At 40.3% G+C, this 22,294-nt stretch overlaps 1 protein-coding gene across 8 annotated transcripts in view; it reads left to right on the top strand.

Annotated features, from left to right (window-relative positions):
• The window catches only part of mark4b (MAP/microtubule affinity-regulating kinase 4b), an 82,131-nt gene that overhangs the window by 28,299 nt on the left and 31,538 nt on the right, over positions 1 to 22,294 (top strand). For all 8 annotated transcript variants that reach the window (XM_088079290.1, XM_088079289.1, XM_088079291.1 and 5 more), the window contains exons 2-3: positions 5,210 to 5,407; positions 7,003 to 7,056. In XM_088079290.1, the coding sequence (XP_087935416.1) occupies positions 5,210 to 5,407; positions 7,003 to 7,056 (252 nt within the window). The remainder of the gene's footprint in view (positions 1 to 5,209; positions 5,408 to 7,002; positions 7,057 to 22,294) is intronic.

Raw genomic sequence — 22,294 nt, 5'->3', positions numbered from 1 at the left:
AACACAGAATTTAGGCAGCAGATAACAATTCAAAATTTAGGGCTCAACAATAAGGATTGCCTGGGGTAAGTAAAATCTCACGTCAGTCTAGAAAATCTCGTAACTGTTGGATTGGGCAAGTGTTAAAAAGAATTACAAACATTGTTTTTACTGATGATGAAAGTAGCTAATGAATGAGCCATCTCGCTTTCACGTCTCTGTTGAGAGTTGCACATGTGCTGTACAGATCAGGCAAAATGGCAGCAGGTAAAGAGAAAGTTAATGAGCTGAAGCGGGATCATGGAAGCAGGGGTATAGTTGGGTGACTTCAGAGAAAGTGGGCAAAATAAAGATTAAACATGACAATCCAATCTAGTTGTTATTTGATAACTGCTAATATAAAAAACAATTGTATAGGGGCAAGTAAAAATTTACTTGGGGCAAGTAAACTTCTGTTTACAAGTCAAGTCAATATTTTTTATAAAGCCCATTATCACAAATCACAGTTTGCCTCAGAGGGCTTTAGAGCGTACAGCATCCCTCTGTCCTCAGACATCGACTAGGGAAAACCTCCCCCCAAAAAAACCTTATAATGGGGGAAAAAATGGTAGAAACCTCAGGAAGAGCGACAGAGGAGGGATCCCTCTTCCAGGACAGACAGACGTGCAATAGATGTCGTAAACAAGAATTAGCAAGCTAGCCTCCCCACCGTCTCTCTGTTTCACTCCTAGCAGCTCGGGAGACGAACAGTCGGTGGTTAGAATTTGGGCAGTGCAAACCCTCCAGTGTCAGGTTCACAGCAGGCAGAGGCCAGGAGTAGTGCCACGTCTAACTACTGCAGCATTAGAAAGTTTGCTGATCCGGCGGGGAGCGGGGGCTTTCTGGTCCTCCTCAGCTGAGGTTTGTGCCGGCCTGGATTCGGGTGTCTGTAGCTGCTGACTGGGGGTCAGTCTTTTTTTTTTTAAGCAATGTTTTTATTGAAATTTCAAGTGTAAACATGTACATGAATGTACACATATACAGTATATCCCCATGTACAGTCACTCATTCCCAAAGGCAAAGGAAATCAAATGAACAATGACAAAAAAAAGATTATATAATAATAACACATTATGAATTAACTGAAACACACAAATAATTAATAAGATTATAAATGAATAAATAATAAAATAATAATAATAATTATAAAGTAATATAACAAACATCAAAAAAATGAATAAAATAAAAGGCAGGATCAACACTTTCATGTTATCCATATTACATTTCCTTTTCAGTCAGTGATGATGACCCCAGCTTTAATGGCAGTTATACAGTAGTATATCAGTTTTATTTGTATTACAGGTCTGAGCCTGTGCGCTTTCCCATGTGTGTGCTGGAAAATCATTAGTTCCTAGGATCTCACTGCTGTGTTGACCACATGTTGTGTATTTCAAGGTGATGTGTTTTTATCTGACTTCTGATCTGTGTGTGTGTGTGTGTGTGTGTGTGCGTGTGTGTGTGTGTGTGTGTGTGTGTGTGTGCGTGCGTGCGTGCGTGCGTGCGTGCGCGCGTGCGCGCTTTGGTGTGTAGTTCTCATGGTGCAGAAGAGAGTCATTGTGCTGAGGGCATGTCGTGAATTGCAGTTTCCCTTGAGAGTTTTATTTGCCTTTTCTCACAGTAAAGTCCATGTTACATGTTTTTCACATATATATCTGTCCTCTGTTCAAGAGGCCTAATCCACACAAGAGCTTGCACCTCTGTAACTCCTCCCCTGGCTTTGTTTTTATTCATTTACTGGACGTGAAGCAGGAAGAGACAGGGATATATTGAGAGTCAGGTGTGATTATGTGTTAAAGCTTTATAGAGCTGTATTCAAGTGTTGTTCCAGTGTGTTTAATCGCAATCCCTTCATTGAAATTTTGGCAAGGCTCAACAATACACAAAATTCACATTTAAAACACATTAAAAACACATGGTACAAATACACAAAATGGGACTGTTAAAACAGCAACTGATAAAAGCAGGTTAAAAAGCAGTGTCTATTTTAATAAAAAAAAAACTTCTGATCTCAAATACCTTTTCCAACCTGCTGTTTACTTCTAATCTGGTAGTCACCTTCATTTTCACCTTCTTCTCTGCTTATCTGGGGTCGGGTCCTGAGTCTTCCCCGGGGCCTCCTACCGGTGGGACGTGCCCTGAACACCTCACCAGGGAGGCGTCCAGGAGGCATCCTAATTAGATACCCGAGCCACCTCACCTGGCTCTTCTCAACGCAGAGGAGCAGCAGCTCTACTCCGAGCTCCTCCCGGATGACCGAGCTTCTCACCCCATCTCTAAGGGACAGCCTACGTAGGAAGCTCATTTCGGCTGCTTGTATCCACAATCTTGTTCTTTCGGTCACTACCCAAAGCTTGTGACCATGGGTGAGGGTAGGTCGACCGGTAAATCGAGAGCTTTGCCTTTCGGCTCAGCTCCCTCTTGAACACAACAGATTGATGCAGTCTCCGCTTTACTGCAGATGCTGCACCGATCCGCCTGTCGATCTCCCGCTCCATCCTTCCCTCACTCGTGAACAAGACCCAGAGGTACTTAAACTCCTTGACTTGGGGCAGGATCTCTTTCCCGAACTGGGGGGGGCACTCCACCCATTTCTGGCTGAGAACCATGGCCTCGGATTTGGAGGTGCTGATTCTCATCCCGGCTGGCTGGCAGTGTGAGCTGTAATTTACTTAGACAACATTAAAAATTGCCCTGCAATGGTTTGGACCAAAGAAAACAAACTAGGTGAGATTGCACCTTTAAAAACTCTCTGATGAGTAGTTGAAAATAGTGAAAATTGTGGTGATCATTCGTCAGTCGCCTTTGCTGGGAAGAGTGGATCTCTCTTTACGTGGTGTTACATGGTGATAAATGGCAAAACGGTGTTATCTAAAAGCCCCATACTGCCACAGCGCTGTCATCTCTCAGTTTTATCTTGTGAAAGTGAGTGGAAGTTAGCAAATAAGAAAGTTTAAAAACAGACACTTAAAACAATAGTCTTCACACATCATTTGAAATGTTTATGCATGTTTCATGGGAGTAAGGCCTGATGGGAACTGAAGTACGACTGTGAGCCTGTGACGCTTCGTGCTCTTTCCTTTTTCCCTGTTCCTCATGTCTCATCTGGTACAGATGAAAAGTTCAAGCAAGTTTGTTTTCAAGGGATATTTCTGTTTCCACCCAGAGGAAAGCAGATGGAGGGATTAGAGTTTAAGTTTATGCTGCCAGACCTCGGACCTCACTTGACCTAAAGGGTTCAGATGGGTTCGGGCTGAGGGTCTGAAGTGAAGTGAAGGGTTGAAGGGAAAAAAATAACCACAGTAGTTGAAAACATAAATGCATGTCTTTTCTGTCAGTGAATCTTGTTGATGCCTTAATTTTCTTAATTCATAATTTATATAACATAAATATACGGAAAAAAAAAACAGGGGAAAGGTAACGAGCAACTTGTCAAGAAATGTTCCTCAAATTGCAAGAAAAAGATAATTTTGAATTTTATTTTAAAAAAGGCAGGGGAACATTTCTAAAACAAAACTTTATTTATAATTATCTTAAATATATATATTTAAAATTCTTTTAGTGAATTATTATACATTTTAGGCATTTTCCCCCTTTTTTAACTTAACTTTAATTTGTTGTACTTTTTACAAATTTGTTGTTCATTTTTGGGTCGTTTCTTGGTTAGTTTTGTAGATTTCCTAGAAATTAATTATTCTCTGCTGCTCTAAAACAGGAAGTTGTGCTGTGCAGTCACTGGCAACTTGTGATTTTAGAGCGATGATGATGACTTGATTTCCAGTAAATTGTGTAACGTCATCCTTCAGCAAAATGTCAGCAATTTGGCAGTATTTCACATTGGAAAAGTCCCACTATTAATCACATATTTTTTATCACAGACAGTCAAATTAGATGATGAAGTTCATGGCATTCATTCTCTGTGTCCGTTTATGCAATACAAAGGGTTAAACCTGAGCCATGCCATATAGCAATAATAGCAATTATTTCACATCAATACAGGGTTGGTGTGCTGTTTTTTAATGCAGTGGAACTGGATCAGTGCTAGGTGTCAGCTGATAAGCAAGTTCAGGTATCAGAAATTGCTATGGGATGAAAAAAATTGGTATCGGAATATTGTAGAATTCAGTGCCAAATATTTTAGTATTGCTCCAGATTTCTTTGTAAGGAGACAGTGACTGTCATGCAAAACTTTAATGCTCAGCTCCATATTGCGACACTTTGAAACCAGAGCTCTGACACAGTGTTTTCAGGGGCAGATCAATGTGCCAATGTCAGTTCATGTCATACAGATGCAGCAACACGTGTTTAACGCCAGTGACCTCACCGCCACACATGAATGTGAGGAATGCAGATTAAGAGGGGTCAGATGAGATTCATAGGAGGCCTGGTGACGCTCGCTTTTCACCTTTGGGTATCTGCTAGTACCAGGCTGCAGTCACATGACTAACAGACGCAGAGTCAAGGTCACATGCTGTTTGTTGGTTGCTCTGATGTTGTATGACCATGTGGACTGAGATGCGTTGGAGGGCTTACCTCTCTTTCTCAAATTTATCAGCAGTATAAATATATTAAACACTACTGACATGAATACAGATCATGCTTTGGGAGCACTGAATGCGGCTGAAATAACAAACTTTTCAAGTCTCAGTTAAATGTCTAAGAATTTAGACAACATTTATTCATGTGAAGGATAAAACTGATTAGGTTTTGTGTTTTAGTACATTTTTAACACAGTAATGACAGTAATTGTTAATTTTCTTCATATTTATAATTACAATCTTTAGGTTGTCATGGATGTCCAATACAAATGTCAAGCCACTCCAGTGAAAAATATACAATTGGTGAGGCTTTGAATACATATACATAGAATTGCAAAAAAATGGCATTTAGCTCAGAGGGCCCAACTTCTAAATTTCAGTGTACTTGGTATAAAGCCATGGGATTCCCATGAATAGAAACTTTCACTTTTTTTTTTTTTTCAAGAAAATCCATTACATGAATTGGATGGTCCAAGAATTGGACCAGCTGTAGTTTAGTATAGGGGAATAATCAATTTAATTGACTGTAATAGTAATTTTATGGAGGCCAGCAGTGTTAGTTACTGCATGGGAACAATTCAAAATCACACAGTGTTTAGTTCTACTGGAGTTCCTGGAGTTCACCTGTCTCTCTTTCTTTCTGTCTCTCTCCTCAGCATACCTCCCTGTCGGCCAGCCGCTCAGAGAAGGGTTCTGGCTGGTCGAGCCGTTCGCTTGGTGCCCGATGTCGTAACTCCATCGCCTTGTGTTCGGATGAGCAGCCACACATCGGAAACTACCGGCTGCTCAAAACTATCGGCAAGGGCAACTTTGCCAAGGTCAAACTGGCACGACACATACTGACCGGCAGAGAGGTGAGTATAAAGAAACATGAAGGTATTACTGCAAAAACCCTCATGCATGCTGGGATTGATGAGGCAGAAAGAAAAGAGTTAAAGCAGAGTCCTGCGGAGAGGGAGCCAGAACAGAACAGTACCCTGTTACTCAGTTACTCAGTCCACAGATGGAGATTTTAAAGGGCTGCTCCGTCGAGTTCAGAGCACCTTCTGTTAGCAGCCAAAACTGTCTGGCCTCACAGCACGGTCAGACCCTTTGAAGAGGTACAGCCATGTGTTTCTGTATGTGGGTGAATGACTGTTTAAATACACTGTAGTCTTTCTACTCGTGAAACCTTGACCCACATTAGCTGAGTTAATAACTTTATCAGGCTCAGTAGAAACTTGGTGTGTCTGCCACTGGCACGATCATGTGAGAGCTGTTGTGTTCCCACCGTATAAAGCAGAAGACAGTCATATATTGGTGGTTTACAGTTGTACTTTGACACAGTCTTTGACCGGGTCACCACATGTGGTTAAGCCTCTTATTATGCCTTGTTGGTTTATTCAGTGGATTTCAGCTTCTGTGTTCTAAATATGTTGTGAAATACTGTGTATTTTGATCTGTTTGTCCTCAGCACAGTGTGGTTTGATTTGCATGTTCAGCCTTGAATACTGGAAAATGCTAAAAATGTGTTTTCTTTTAATGCATAGTCCAGTAAGTGGAGTCAGCACCAGGACACATTGTTCAGTAGAGCTTCAATGATTCATTAGCAGTCAACTATCAAATAAATCATCAACATATTTTGACTTTATTTAATCAGTTTGAGTCATTTTTTTAAGGAAAAAAGTCCAAATTCTCTGATTACAACTTCTTAAATTTGAATATTTCCTTTTTTTTCTAATTCTTTTTTTTAAATCCCCTTTGACCATAGATTGAATATTTTGTGTTGTGGACAAAATAAGATATTTGAGGATGTCATCTTGGGCTTTTGAAAATGGTTAAATGGTTAAATTTTTCGTTTTGTAGACGAAACAGCTTATTTAATTATGAAAATAATCAACAGATAAAGCAACAATAAAAACACAATCTATTTTAGTCCATCGGCCACCAATCTGATAAAGACGAAGAGGATCTTATGCAGTTTGGAAATAATATAATAAAAACAACTAGAGGTGAAACCATTGGTTGATTTATTTGTTGAAAAAAAGATCAGCAACTATTGTGAGACATTAATAGTTAAAGGTCAGTTTTAAAACAAAAAAAAAACTTTTTTTCTTATTTCAACTTCTCAGTTGTGAAGATTTGCTACTGCTCTTTCTTACCTTATAGTAAATTGTATGTGTTTGGGTTTTAGACTGCTGATTGGACAAATTGAGCAATCTGAGGACATTGCCTTTGGTTTATGGAAATTTTATTGGGCATCCTTCAGTATTTTCTGTAATTTTTTTTAAACCAAAGAAACAACTTTGAAATACATCGCCAGCAGATAAACTGACAACAACAATAGTCTATAGTTGTTTTAACATACAGTGAATAAACTCAAATAAGGAAAATAACAACTTTCTTCAGGATGGAAATAATATTTTTCCTTTGTTGTATTGTGTTTTTTTTTCTCATTGTTTCCTCCCAGGTGGCAATTAAGATCATCGATAAAACACAACTCAACCCAACCAGCCTTCAGAAGGTGAGTGACATGTTTGTGTGTCTTTGTATGTGTTAAGATTTTCGTGCATAAAAAGGAAAACAAAGGCAGGAGTAATCATAGAGCATAGCCATCATAGAATCATAAAACACACTCTGATCTCATAATTTTCTTTGACCGAAAAAATTAGCTACTTATGATGAAAGTTTCTTTTTTATATGTTTGCATCATTACTTTTTTCCTATTTTTGTGATCTCTGTCTCACCCCTGCTCACCTTATCTATACTTAACCTCTGACTCGTCAATCTATGTGGATGTGACCAATAATATGACTCAACAGTCTGGCGTCCTAAGTGTGTTTGTTTGTGTTCCATCATTGTGCACAGTAGCGTCTTCACGTGTTGTTTTGCCTCAGGTTGTAACTCACGGGTGACCCTTGCGTGCAGCAGTCGTCTGAACTTTGACCTTTTGGTTGTTATGTGGAGCTTAGTGTTGGGGAAGCTGTTCCTGGCTGCAGGTTGAGAGCTAAAAAACTCTGCATCAGTACAGGAGGGATTTGCTAAACGTTGAGGCAACAGAGTTGGTTGTGCACACGTGGATGCTGGAGAGGACCTCTTTTCAACTTCAGCTGTGGCACTGTTTTTTTATGGTTTATTTCTTTTATGAAATTAATATAGTTTCCTGCAGACATTTCAATAAGCTGGCAGGACGTCAGTACAATATAACCATCATTTGTCTACATCAGCTAACTAGGTTAAATACTTGGAGAGATGTACGTTGCTATATACTTGTCTAGGATCATGTATGAACTACATGTGCTGCACTCATGCCTCTAATGAGATTAAGCTCTCTCCTGTCTGAACTTGGCCTGCTGCTGCTAATTGTGTGTGTGTGTGTGTGTGTGTGTGTGTGTGTGTGTGTGTGTGTGTGTGTGTGTGTGTGTGTGTGTGTGTGTGTGTGATGCATGTGTAAATGCAGAGTGATCTAATGAAACAAAATTGAGTGTGAAACATTGCCTCAGGGCTACATTCTGTTTTCAAGCAGTGCAAGTTACAGTTATTTTCTCATCTGACTTCATCAGTGGAATATTCACCTCTGAAAATGAAAACCTATTGAAAAATTCATGTCTGTGCTTAGCGGTGTAACGTATTAGTTTATCAAGACATTATATTGATTCTTTGGGCAATAATAATAGTAAGAGATATTTGCTGATATTCAAAAAAGTCTGCCGTGATACAATTTTAAGCTGCCACCCTTTTTTGTTTTTGTCCAAAGAGCTACACACAAACAGTGATTGACAGCTGAGTTTAAGACTTTTCGGGTCTGATTGGTTGTTCTCGGTGTGCTGCTGTAGATTCTGGCAAATGCCGTGAGAGGCAATAGGACGAGGAGGAGGGACGTGATCTTTTTGTTACAGACTGTCTGTCTCATATAATATTGTGTGTATCTGGTGACAGTTTCAGACCACACATTATTTTCATAAAAGTTACCAACTGTAGCTTTGTGCTTGAGAAGTGACTGAATTTAACTGACTCTTTGTGTACTATATTCTTTTTTTCTCCACACTTTTGTTTCCCTGTTGTCTCTGTTCTTTGTCATTTAGAGCCTCTTTTAACCTTGTGAGTAGTTTGTCTTCTCACAGTTCATACAAGTTACTCTTTGTTCGGCGGCTCTGCCAGTCAAACTGTGGCCTCATGTGATTGTGAGTCTTCTTTATCAGCACTGTCACTGCAACAAATACACTCAAGAGATCGATACTATATCACTCACACATGCGTCCATAGCGAGCCTATTGATGAATACTCAGCTGCTTAGATAACCAGTACATGCTGGCTTTGACTCTATTGATATCACAGTGTTGGGTTATTGATGGTGTCTGGCTCTGTGCGATAGTTGGTCCACCTGGCCTAGATACTGGCAGGATTTATCACTCTGCTGCTCTGACTGCTCACGTCTTAACTAAGTGAAAACAAAAAAATACAGTACATAAAAAATGAACATTTGTACATTCAGAGATTCTGTGCTTACTCTGTATGAAGAGCAATGGGCTGGTGATATATGGACTAAACCAAAACTACGAACATTTATGAACATTACCACAATATGGTACTGAGAATTATGTTTTATATAACTTAACTAAAAAGCAGAGATCCCCATGTGCTCAGCTGAGATCTGGTGTTTTACGACTGATGGTTGAAACTGGACGGTACATAAATTTAGAAGAAGAAATGCAGATTTGTCGTCAATGTTGTTTGGCTGATATAGAAAACGAGTTTCATTTTGTGTTTCACTGCCCTTTTTATGTGAAACTTTAGTACATATGGATGATGCACCAAGATTAAGTTGGTTATTAACATATGAAACATTTAGATTAACCCATTATCTGGAGGAAGCGTGGAAGATGAAAAAACAAGCTCTTTATCAAGATAAACTGTAGATTTGTAAAGTTTGGTTTTCACTGCACAGTTCTTTTTTTTCAAGAATATAAGTTATATATTATTTTGTAACTTAATTTATTTTATGTGATGGTGTTTTATAATCTCATTTGGGGTGGGCCATAAATCGTATGACACAGAAATAAAAACAAACTAACTAACAAATTCTTACCCTAATTTAGCCCTTTTAAAGTAAGAGGATACAGAAGGAGAAAGTTTTTCCAACCAGGTGTTACCACCCTGGATTTGAACCAGCTCAGTTGAGTCTGAGTATATCGAGTGTTACTGAAACATTAGAATAAACCAGGCAAAAAACAAGTGAATAAAATGCCTAAAAGGTTCTTAAATATAACGGCTTTAGAGCTACAGTATGTGCATACTATACTTATAACTTGTAACTCATCAAAACTGAGCATTTAGACTAAATTTAAACCTTTTAGAAACAGCAGTTCTATTATATCACATCTGAGCCTTGTATGGACTCATCAGGAAACAGAGAGATACTGGCTGCTGCCATGCAACATTGCACATATTACAAGGAACAGACATGAGACAGTTGATCATTTTGTATCTGTCACCTTAACCAGATTATAAAAAAAATATTTTTTGAGTGACTTTTCATCTTTTAAAGTATCATTTAGCAGTTATATTCTACAAAACGCACTTCGCTGCACAGTGAACATACTGTCAGTGTGTTATCATCAGCTGATTAACTCTTGACTGAGTTGAAACTTGGGTGAGGGTTGGTTTTGTGTGTGTGTGTGTGTGTGTGTGTGTGTGTGTGTGTGTGTGTGTGTGTGTGTGTGTGTGTGTGTGTGTGTGTGCGTGTGCGTGCCCCACTGTGGAAACATGCTGAGCAGTCATGAGATTCACCTTTTTTTATTTTCCTGAGAACATAAATTGCTATCTATTCCATAAGTGAGATTCCCACTGAATTACACCATGAATGCGCTCTTCAGATCTTTAAGCAAAGACCTTGGTTTCAAATAGGTTGATTCGGTGCTGCGTGTATGTATGTGTGTGTTATCTGCAGCAGAGTGGTAGTGGTCTGGTGCTGCATAGCGCAGCGTTGCCAGTTGCTTCCTGTCCTGTCAGCATTATTGCAGTTAGTGTAGGACACTATGCATGCTGCCAGGTGACACTGTCTCTCTCCATCTCTTTGTCTGACTCTGTCTGTCACATAACCTCTCTTCCCCTGCCTGTCTCTTTGTCCTGATGTTTTTTACTTCTACAAAAATTTGTTCTGAAACAAGTGGTTCAATATCTAATCAAACTGGTAATTTTTCAGTTACTCAATTCATCCTTCAGGCTATAATTAAAAAAAAAAGTCTGCCTGTCTACCTTTTTTATGAGGAGTTGATTATTTGTGTGTAATTATTTTCAGCCGGTAAAATGTGAAGAAAGTTCTAAGAATCCCAGGTGACATCTTAAAATAACTTTTTTTCTTACCAAAATACCAAAGTATACATTTTTATAAGATACAGAAGTCAGAAAAGCAGCAAATCATCCTGTTTTAGCAACTGGATTAGTAAATATTTGGCAGTTTTTCTTGATATCCACGAGAGCTACAACTGAAAATAATTCTCATTGTTGATTAATCTATTGATTATTTTCTCAGTGTGGTTCGATTATAAAATGTCAGAAAATTCTAAAAAAAAAAAATATTGGTCATTGTTTCCCAAACCTTTATGAAATGTCAGTCAATATCAGTTTACTGGCAAAGAGGAGTAAAGGATCCAAAAAATATTTATATGTAGAAGTGCTGTATGTAACTACACTATGACGGAACATACCACTAAAGAGTCGCCATTCGACAACCTTCTTCGTCAGTGTTATATACAGCCCTCTTAAGAAGCTAGAATCACAGAATGTAGATTAATTTAATTGTGGACAAGTGGTGGATTAGTTGTTTCAGCTCTAATATCAACTAGAACAACTGAACAATTATCAAGATTATTTAATTAATTGTTACATTAAGTCTCTTCTCTTAAGTTGAATATAAGAGCTAAAATATAAGATTTCTCATCTCTTATAGCTGCTTTTATGAAGGTGTTATACAATACATAGAAACCAAAACGTAACTGCTGTATAAATGAGGGTGGCTTTTAACTTCTGGATTGACAATTAACACGTGAAGCTGGACATGCCTTAAATGTCCAACCTGCTGTCTCCCCACCTCTGTAGTGTTAGGACCACTGACTAATGTGTCTTTGTCTCTGGATTAAAACATGAAATAAGTTCAGCATTAGCTGACGCTGAAGTGTGTTTGCCCAATATTAAGCAGATTTCTGTCTTTCATGGGAGATTGGTTTATTTGCTTCAATGTACCTAATGGGAATGCACTTAATTTGCATTTTCCTTTTCACAGCATTAATATTCAAAAGACGGAGTATTCACAGTTGGGTTGAGACACACAGTAGCTTCCATCAACTCTAATTCTCTGAACAGAAGCTTTCTGCTTTCTCTCCTTGCTCATGCTCTCTCTTTCTCTTCACACTCCGTTACGCCTCAGTCTAAATTCTGTCAACTTCTTTCCTGTACTGTAGCTCTATGCCCCATTTCTCTCTCTGTCCCTTCTCCCTTCTCCCCTCTCCTCCCTTTTTATTTCCTCTTTATCAACTCTTTATTTTGTTCTCTTTACTCTAGCTCTGTCCCATTTCTCTCCCCTCTCTCCCCAGGCGTTGTGTTGCAGTAGTAGCTCTACTGTAATCACAGTCGTATTCTCTACCATCTGTAGCACCACATTGTGCTTCCTAAAACTATTTCAGGGATCTGGTACCCGTGAGGATTTTTTAAAAGTTCTGATTTTCTAGAGAGAGGCCACTACTGCTGAAGTGCCACTGTGTGCATTGCCAGCATGCTTTAACGTGGACATTAAGAAACAAGACAAGAGAAAAAAGTCATCATGGTACAGTTTACAGCTGAGTGTGAGGTGGTCTCGATGAGAATCAGTCCCTCTAAGGGTACATCCACATTACTGTGTTTTAAATTACTGAGTCTTAAAACAATCCCCATCCATATGAGTATTTTAGCGCTGTTGCAGTTCTAATCTCCATCCATACTAACACACCTTAAAACGCATATCACATGACCATTCAGGTACACTATGTATGTTAGCTGGTGTAAACAAGAAGCTTAGAAAACACAGGAACTGTCGCAGTTTGCTTGAGTAATAGCTTGCCTCCTGTGCATGTAAGCAGTAGCAGCTTGATGAATTGCAGAATTTAACTGTACAACAGCTGCTAACAGAGACAACATTGTCAGCAATGCCTGTAATTCATTATCCATGTTAATATAATGCTGGCTAGTCGAGGTTCATAGAAACATACTAACATAGTTTGTTTTCTTCTGCAAAATGGTCACATGACTCTGGCATGACCAATAAGAGAGGACAGCGTCATGGCTTATAACTCCCAATCAGAAAGCGAACAGGAGTTTTCAAAATAAAATTGGGACAGCAGCGTTTCCAAACCGCTTTGGTTTAGGGTTGCTAAAATACCAGAGTAGTGAGGATGCCGGGCTGAAACGTAGCAATATTGATGCATCTTACATTTAAAACGGAGTAATGTTGATATTGCCTAAGTCTGAGGCCACAGTTCTTTGCAGGAAAATGGTGGATTGCCCCTGCTGGGTTGGGAAAGTAATGCTGCTCCAAGCAAAGAGGTCTTGCATTTCGCGGTCTTGTTCATGAGTGATGGTAAAATGGAGCGTGAGATGGACAGATGGATTGGCACAGCTTCTTCAGTGAGGAGGGCTTTGCCTCAGACTGGTGTTGTGAAGAAGGAGCTGAGCTAGAAGACAAAGCTCTGGATTTATCGGTCCATCTATGCTTTGACCCTCACCTATGTTCATTAGCTTTGGGTAGAAAGAATGAACCAAAAGAATGAGATCACAGATACGAGCAGTCGAAATGAGTTTCCCCTAGAGGGTGTCTGTGCTCAGCCTTAGAGGTAGGCTGAGGAGCTCAGACACCTGGAGGGAGCTCGGAGCAGAGCCGCTGCTCCTTCAAATCAAAAATTGCCAGTTGAGGTTGTTCCGGCATCTGATCAGGATGCCTCCTGGGCACCTCCTGTTAAAGGTTTTCTGGGCATCTCCTCCTGGTAGGAGGCCCCTGGCAGACGCGGGGGGTCCCACGCTGCAGGGATTATACTGTATATCTTATCTGGCCTGGGAACTCCTCGGGGTCCCCCAGGAGGAGCTGGAAAGCGTTGTTGGTAAGAGGGGCGAAGCAGATGGAAATCGATGCATAGATGGAGTAACATTTATCTAGTAATATGTAGTTAGGGTGGGATAAACAAATATTGTCTTTTTATTGCTGCACATGCCAACCAAAGAGCATTTAATGATGCTGCACCGTGTAAATTGTTTGTTTATGAGTTGCCTTTGGGTGTTTTTGAAAAAAGAGTGTATATATCCATTTGCAAAGGTGATTATCATCATTTCATGCTGATCTTCTCACACCTAAAGCAAATGAGTTCCAGACATTAGAAAATGCATAATATCAGAAGGGAAAAAATATTTGTCCACTGGAGGTTAGTTGAATCTCTGGTATATTTTGGGAACACCTAACTTAAAATATGCTGTTGTCCTGTTCACAGCTGCAATAGCAACATACAGGACATAGTGTGTATTTAATGCCCTCTTCCCTCTGCCATGTTTACTGTTGGATGATCTGCCACACCGTACAGGGCCACATCAAAAGCCTGGTGTTACTTTGAGAACGGGAGAATTTTGTGGGCAGCCGTCCAATGTTGTGTATGTGCAAAAAAGTAAAGTGTATGTGTGTGCATGTAGGACAGTGTTTGGGCCACCATCTAATGCTGTAAAGTCTGTTTTGTCCCCTCGCTCAGGCCCCCTCAGCGAGGAGCTGAATTCCAGACAGGCAAACAAAAGAGAGTCGGGGTGGGGTGGGGATGTTATTGAGGCCTTGGCACAGGAGCAGCAGGGGCAGGGACCCTGAGAAAGACAAGATACAGAGCTGAACCGAAGAGAACAGACAGTGTGTGTGTCTGTGTTTGCGTGTGTGTATCTGCGCGCAGGCCTACGCGTATGGGATAAACTCGCAGCCCGACACGGTCTCCGCTCTGCCTTTGTGTGCACGTGTAATGCCATTATCTGCATTGCTATTGTATGCAGCATATTGTCCCCGTGTGGGTGTCTGTGCATAATCATCTTGTTGCTGCTGTATGCATTGTTGTTATTGTGCCAGTGTGTAAAGGGAATAGTTAGTCAGTTATGAAACAAGAGGGCAGACGGAGCGAGAGCAGAAGGTTTTCCCGCATGCTCGTCTTCAAAGCGTCGGGACCAGAACAGTGGGAGAAGAGAATTGTGACGCCCTGCCCTGGTCTCCCACTTGGTGTTTCTCCCTCTCCAAAACTATATTTAACTCTCCTTATTTAATCAAGCTGAGTCAGGCTTCCTATGATCTGGGTCAAACAGCCAGCTATACGAGGCCTGAATTAAACTTTGGCGACTCTTCATTAATGATTCAGCTCCTCTCATCGACAGGCATGGGAGCTCCAATTACTGCTGTACATTAGGGGGATGGAGGTACTGGGAGGAGGTGTTCTTATAGTGGGGGTTTTGTTGGGATAATACAGAAGGGCGGCTCTCTAAGCAACGGGCAACAAAGGGAAAGACAGGGTCAAAAGTCTATTCAAGTGTTCCCCAGTGGCAAGAAAAAAGTGGAGGCAGATCCTTGAGTAATGCTGTTCATTAGAGTGTCCCAAAATATTCGGCAGGACACACAGCCTAGAGAGGCATCGGCATGTGCTGAGGTCGATCATAAATTGTAGGATTTTTCTCAGGTCCTTGGTGATATGCAAATGTCTCTGACAAAAGTAGAAAGTTCCATAATTCAGAAGTGTTTGCTGGCTAGATTTTGGGATGAGGTAGTAATAAGGAAAACCATTTCATAGTTAACTATAAACTTTATTTGAATCAAGTGTCACATCTCCGTATTAAAAGATGAAAGTTCTTGCTTGTTTACCTTATTTACAAGATATTGGGGACTTCATTATATTTATAAACAAAAAGAGAAAGTCCCACACAATGTCCTGCTTACTGCTGACATTTATTAAATGGAAAAAGCATTTTGGTCTAGCAGTCCTTTACCAGGTATCTGATGAAGATCTGCTATACTGAAAATTCATTTTATTTATTCGATAAATACGTCAGCAGTAAGCGGGAAAGTTTACAATGTACAATTTATTTGTTCATAAATTGCACCCTCCTCCAACACACCTGTCACACATTCCCTTTTTCCCTTTTCTGCCGCACAAAACAAGTGAATTTTAATATCTTCCATAAACTGAAGATACTTGCCATTTAAGATGCACAGCAGAATTTAACAGACTAGTTTTTAACATTGGACACAGATTGTTGTACTGATAACTGTCGAAATTTTTTTTTACAAAATATAAAGTGTCACAAAGCTGTCAAGCAGTTGGGGGCACACCGGGCTAACACTGAAGCTCCGTGGCACAAGGTGTCTCTCTCTCACCTGACACACGGTCTCTCCCCATCTGACACTGAAGCTGTGAAGCGCACAGTCTCAGCTCTGGGCCCCAGGGTGTGGGACGAAGCTGTCCTTCAGCCTGGTGGTGTTGAACCAGATGTACTGTCTGCCGGACGGCAACAGGCAGAACAGTTTGTGGCTGATTTGGGTCTCTGATAATCCTGTTGGGATTCCTCCTGCATTGCTGAGTGTAGAACTCCTCTGTGGTTGGCAGCTTCATCATGGTGATGTGCAGTTTTTAACACCTAAGCCTAAAGGTGCAACAGTATTAGTGTTGTTGCATTAAGCAGTCGTCATGTAGTGACTGAAGTGGTAAAAATGTTTAATCTCAACAGCCGTCAGTATGGACCGTGTCTCAGTCAGAGTGTGCAGACACAAATACAGAGGGTTATTCACCAGAGTAACTCTGACGTGGGAGCAGAGAGAGAGAGGCCTGTGTGTTAATTTTTCCCTCTCGTTCTGTTGTTCTTTGTCTTCTACTCTCTCCCCCGTTATTTCTCTGAATCTCTCTAGTCTCATGATTGGCTGTAGCTGATAAGAGGAAGTGTGTCTCACATTGTGTAGAGTACTGCAGTGTTTCTGACTGTGTTTCGTGTGGTAGAGATGTGACGGGCTGGTTATTTAAATGTGTCAGCTAGACGAGCATTACCAATTCCTCATTTCTATGTTTCAACATCACTGTTTTCTTGATGCTCTTTGTTTCTCTCTCTCTCTCTCTCTCTCTCTCTCTCTCTCTCTCTCTCGCTCTGTTTGTATGCGAAAAAGAAGAAAAATACGGACACACAGTGTTTGAATAAACAGGTCAGAGGTCAACAGACTGGCAGACCAGACACATGAATCAAACCCACGCAGCACTACTCTCAAAGTGAAAAAGAGAGGAGAGGAGAAAAACTTGACAGTCGGTCTTTAAGTTGCTTTGTGTAAATCCTTGTAGAAAAGCAGGGAGAGCTCTGACTAAGCAGTTGATTGATAATTCCTGGCAAGGACAGAGAGAGACAGAGAGGATATAAATGCTCAGAAGTTGATTAATTCCGTCTGAAAGGAGGGCAGAGAGGGTAGCTGGGGGGAAAAGTGAGTGATACTGGAAAAGGAGCCCCTCCCCACCACCACCACCACCACCCCCGGTGACACTGATTTTTTTTTTTTTTTGTTCTGTAATTGAGAAAGAAGTGAGTAAGGATTTGTATTTTGTGGAGAAGAATCTTAAACATTGATACAACTGGCCACTGGCCAAATCTGGCCCCTGATATGGTGCTGGGTCGCATCAAACAGAGCCTCTTTATGAAAAAAAGTGCCTGTGGAGGATCCTAGACAGAAGTCCTTGCTAAGTCCCTAAAATCTTACAAATCTCCAAAAAATCTCGAAATGTCCCAAAATCTGTGAAATGTTCGAAAATCTGTGAAATGTCTTAAAATCCTAGAAATGTCCTAAAATCAGAGAAACATCCGAAAATCCTAAATATCTTAAGTCCTTTGAATGTCCTTCAAATCATTGAAACATCCTGAAATCCTTGAAACATGTATGGGACTGCTGCGACTGCTGTCTAGGTCTCATCCCATGGGCTTCGGGTTCCATGTCTTCCTCACAAACCCCCATGGGCTAGCAGGAGATCCAGGCTCAGGGATTAATACCTAAGTTGGCATGGCAACTGTGACGTGGGGCCAGTCACCATGGAAGATAACCAGGAAGAGAGGGGGGAACATAATAAGGCAAGAGAGTGAAGTTATTCTGTTGGATCAGTGGACAAATGCTGCATTAAGACATAATGGAATTTTTTTTCTTCCAAGAAATCCAAAAAATGTAATCTACAAAATGCACCTAAAAGTATAAAAACTGGCCCATGGCGCAACCTAACAGCAGTATGAGTTGAGGATTGATTCAGTCAATACCAGTGACTCAACAGTTTCCTGGCCAGCTGCAGAGGTTTTCTCTTCTTAGTCTCTTTTCAGCCTGTGTTGGAAACAATTACCAGCCTTTATTGTTATCTCTAAATATATTACATCCCAGCAAGCAGTGGTCACAGATTCAATTACTGTCAGTGAACCAAATAACCTGGAAAAAGGAGTGAAAACATGGGAGTGAAAGGGGTGAATGAGTATTAGAGAGAGAGAGAGAGAGAGAGAGAGAGAGAGAGGTAAATGGGTGTATAGGAGAGAGAGGTGAGGAAGGAGAGGCTTAGCCGATAATTCTTCCTAAAGCTCAGTTGAACAGCTGATGCACCATGCACTTAATTCAATTACACACATTCCCAGTGGACCTGTGACGATGCAGCTTCCCATTTTAAGAGGAGAGAAACTGATGGAGAAGAAAAGAAACTAATGTTTATAACACATTCCCAGACAAAGAATATTCCCTGACTCCCCAACACAACATCATATAAATTCACATTGAGGTTTTAAAAATAACCGAGGGGATGCCAAATCACTGAAGCTGTGCATGCCTGCCTTTTTACATGAGTTAAAGGTCCAGTGTGTAGGATTTAGGGAAATATATTGGCAGAAATGGAATCCATAAAGTATGATTTCTTTAATGTATAATCACCTGAAAATAAGAATTGTGTGTTTGTTACCTTAGAATACACTGGCTCTAGATGTGGCCATCTGCGAGCCAGCGTCAGAAACAGTGTCTGAGATACACAGATTTTTCTAAAATCAATGGATCCATTTGTTTTGGAGAGGAGGAGACCTCTGCAGATAACTGTTCTCCCAGTAAGAACCTCTTGATTGCCCGATACTTAAATTAGCGGCCCATCTGGGATGAGCTGAACAGTAGGCGGGTTTCCATTAACCCTCATATTGCGCGAATCCAAATTGCGAATGTAAAATACACCATAAGGAAACATGTTAATTTCAAAATGAAAAAACAAAAAAAATGTACCACCAAGAAGTTTTACGCTCACATGAGGTGGTATTTCAGGTGATGCAAAAAAAACATATTTCACAAAATTGCAATGGAAACACTTTTCTGGCTTTTAAGGTCACATGATGCTATAGCTATGCACTTATCGGTAGGAACTGGCTCCATCGGGCATGATGCAGCAGGCGCTACAAGAGGTGTTATTGCATCGCATAACTCTTGGAAAGCAGAGCTGAACATCTGGAAGTTTTCATTCCACAATTCCTCTGTGAAATCATGGACTATCACCTCCCACAAATCCCTCACATGTGGTCACTCTTACGTATAAGGGGCTTGCCTTTCCATTATCCCTCACATAACACGCCTACGTCACCTTCAGTTGGAAATAATGAATGGTGGTATGAATAGTGTGGTGGCTGCTATAAAAATAAAGCTGCTAATGTTTTGAACATCCATCGCCATGCTTCTTGGAATGTTATCGCAAGAGGAGGAGTCGCGTAACATCAGTCAATGGAAACACAGTCATCTCGCAATTGTGTTTTATAGACATTTCAAAAATATCACTGAAGTTTGGCGCGAATCTAGAAACCCGACAAGTGTTGTAGAAACAGATTTCTAATGTGAACTTTCCTTTTATAGTCTTTATACCAGTTTTAATCACCTGGTCTATTTGTTTTGGAGAGAGAGAGAGACCTCTGCACATAATTCAGCTCCTGTTAAAAAAACCCTCATGAACAATGAACACTGAAGGAATCCTTAATGCGAGTTCATGCTTGGCACACAGGAGAAGTTTCAGCTGGTTGCAATCTGCAGACTTAACCACCAGATGCCACTAAATCCTATGCATTGCTCCTTTAAGTCCACAGCCCATGTTGGGTAACTGTTTTGTCTGACCAGCAGTTCAAAACACAAACATTTTCAGTTTACAATATATAGCAAAGAACAATTAATAGATTAGAAGTTGGCATTTAATTTATACCATAAATTATTTTTGTGTTGTGGTTGTTTTGTCATTTGAATGCCTTTTGAAGTCGTCTCTGTCTTATCTTGGCAGTAAATGTACCCTTGGCTCCACAGCACAGACAAGGCAGTCAGTGCGTGTGTGCTTGTGTGGGCAAACTAAACAGGTCTTTCTCCTCTGGGTCTGTTGAATACCAGGAATCTGCCTCCGACAGATATCTGTGACAACACGCACACGCAGGCATAGACACATCGCCTCTGGGCCTCTGTAATGTTATGTCATTGTGAAAGTGCTGTTCTCAGCACAGTGCTCACTGTGAGAGCAGATTCCTTGAGCATATGGCTTGAAGGAAACTTATATTTTGTGTTAAAAGATGATTCATAAAAAAGTGAAGCAGGAGGGAAAACATATTTCATCATGTGAGGTGCTGTCACCGTCTGTGACTGGTCACACTCAGCAGCTGTCACATCTCAAATGTGATTGATTCAGTTGAGTATGAATATGAAGGAGGCTTCTTTTTGTTATCTTTAATACTTTTTAATGTCACACTCTGAATATTCAACAAAATAATATTCTTTAGTCATATGTGTGCTTTTGGTTTTTTTTTTCATGTACACATGTAATCAGCTAAATTAACCATGTCAATGACTCAATCAAATATCCCCCTCTGTCTTTACTGTGAGTTCACCTCTCTGCAGCTCCTCACATCAGCACTAATAAATCTCAGCAGATGGAGAGAAGCATGCTGCTCTGTTCATACCTCCATTGCTTCACACATGGCAGCTATACAGTGTAACATAACACAAAATATTATGTAATGTATGGCTTTTGTTGAGAATTTTTTTTCTGAAGCCTGGTGCATTCAAGACTAGAGTAAAAGGGAGATGCTTTCTGATTTTGACATTAACCATGGCCCCTGTAGCCGCCGAGTTTTATCAGGTCTTTAGAATGAGACTGTGTGTTCTCATGAGATTATCTATCAAAAGCCAGTCGCATGTCGAAAGCCTGGAGTCTTTGCCAACTGAACGATACATTTCCACAAACATCCAGATTTATCTGCACCTTTCAGATCAACATTCTACGAAAACAGCAAACAGTAGTTGACGCCGGTTGGTTACCAATATGTTGAGCTGAACTCTAAAAGTCTATGAGAGAACACACTGTTATGTTCACAAAAGAAAAACTTGAGTTTTTAGTTTACATTGATACATTTCATTTTGTGAATGTATTTTCATTAATTGCAGTGTCACAGTTAAGGAAGGCTGTGTTAATTTGCACAAAGTTTCCTTTTCTGAATTGTTTTCACATACATTCGGACCACCAAAAATGTGCTTTGGGCACACAATTAAGAGGCTTGATGGCCAGTGGGGCCAGTGCTTAAAATGTTTATCCCTTACATTGAAAGCAAGTTTAATTTTTTGGAACACTATTAATATTCTTTTTAGACCAAAAAAACTCCTTTGTGTATAGATCAATTAAGTTTCGCACCAAGAATTGGTGCTAAGATTCTACTGTGGTAAACAAATACGTAAATAACTATAATAATGTTGGCTTTTGGTGACAGAGACAGAGATCCAATAAGGGGGGAGTGTGTCTCCCATGGCAGCTGACTTTCAGCAACAAAAATGAAGGCATCGGTGCATTCCTGCTGTTGTATTTTCTGCTGTCTCCCCTATTTGTTACTTCCTTTCTTCTTTTTTTTTGGAGCATTCACATTTTTTACTCGTGTATAATTTTTTTATTATGAGTTTCACATCTTACTGTGGACCATTTTATTACCCCTCCTTCTGTCTTACTCATTTTCTTATTGTTTTTTTGTCTTTTCCTCCTTCTGCACCCCTCACCTCCTGCACATTGTTAATCTGCCTCATTTTCTATTTCTGTTTTAGTTTCCTGCACATACAAAAATAGGCACTGACATGCACTTACTCCACACTCACACTCCTCTAAGGAAAGTCACATTTCCCCTCCAGGGTCAGAATGTCGCACCTTGTCACTTATAACCAAACCAAAACAACTCATGATGGATGAATGACTTGATTGCATTTGTTAAACACTTCACTGAGGCTGCATGCAGACCCTTATACGTATAAAAGGTTTGGTAGTTTACCATTGAATTACACAAAATCTAATTTTGAGGTAAAACTGACAGATTTCACCCGATATTTTCTGTGATTTTCATCATTTCTGTGGTGAAGTTACTCTTCAATTTACTGTAATTCCGTGCTGTTTTAAGAACATTCAAAACCCATCCATCAGTATGTTCCACTGTGATGCACTCATCCTGTCGCTTTCCCTTTGTAATCTTTTAAAATGCAGTTGACAGACAAATACATTACTTTAATTAGACAGAGAGAGAGAGAGAGAGAGAGAGAGACAGAACATCAGAGTGCCAGGATGAGGCAGCAGTCTGGAGCTCAGTGATGGATGTATTGGGTGGGGGGGGTGCAGAGGGAGAGCACACCCAGGGGAGGAGGCCCTGCTGTCAGCCAAGCACTAGTGAGACACTCC

The sequence above is a fragment of the Plectropomus leopardus genome, chromosome 6, assembly GCF_026936395.1.
Source record: "Plectropomus leopardus strain MGB_pleo_1.0 chromosome 6, ASM2693639v1, whole genome shotgun sequence".
Lineage (NCBI taxonomy): Eukaryota > Metazoa > Chordata > Actinopteri > Perciformes > Serranidae > Plectropomus > Plectropomus leopardus.
The sequence above is the reverse complement of the archived record's forward strand: the minus strand, read 5'-3'. Positions and strand labels throughout refer to the sequence as shown.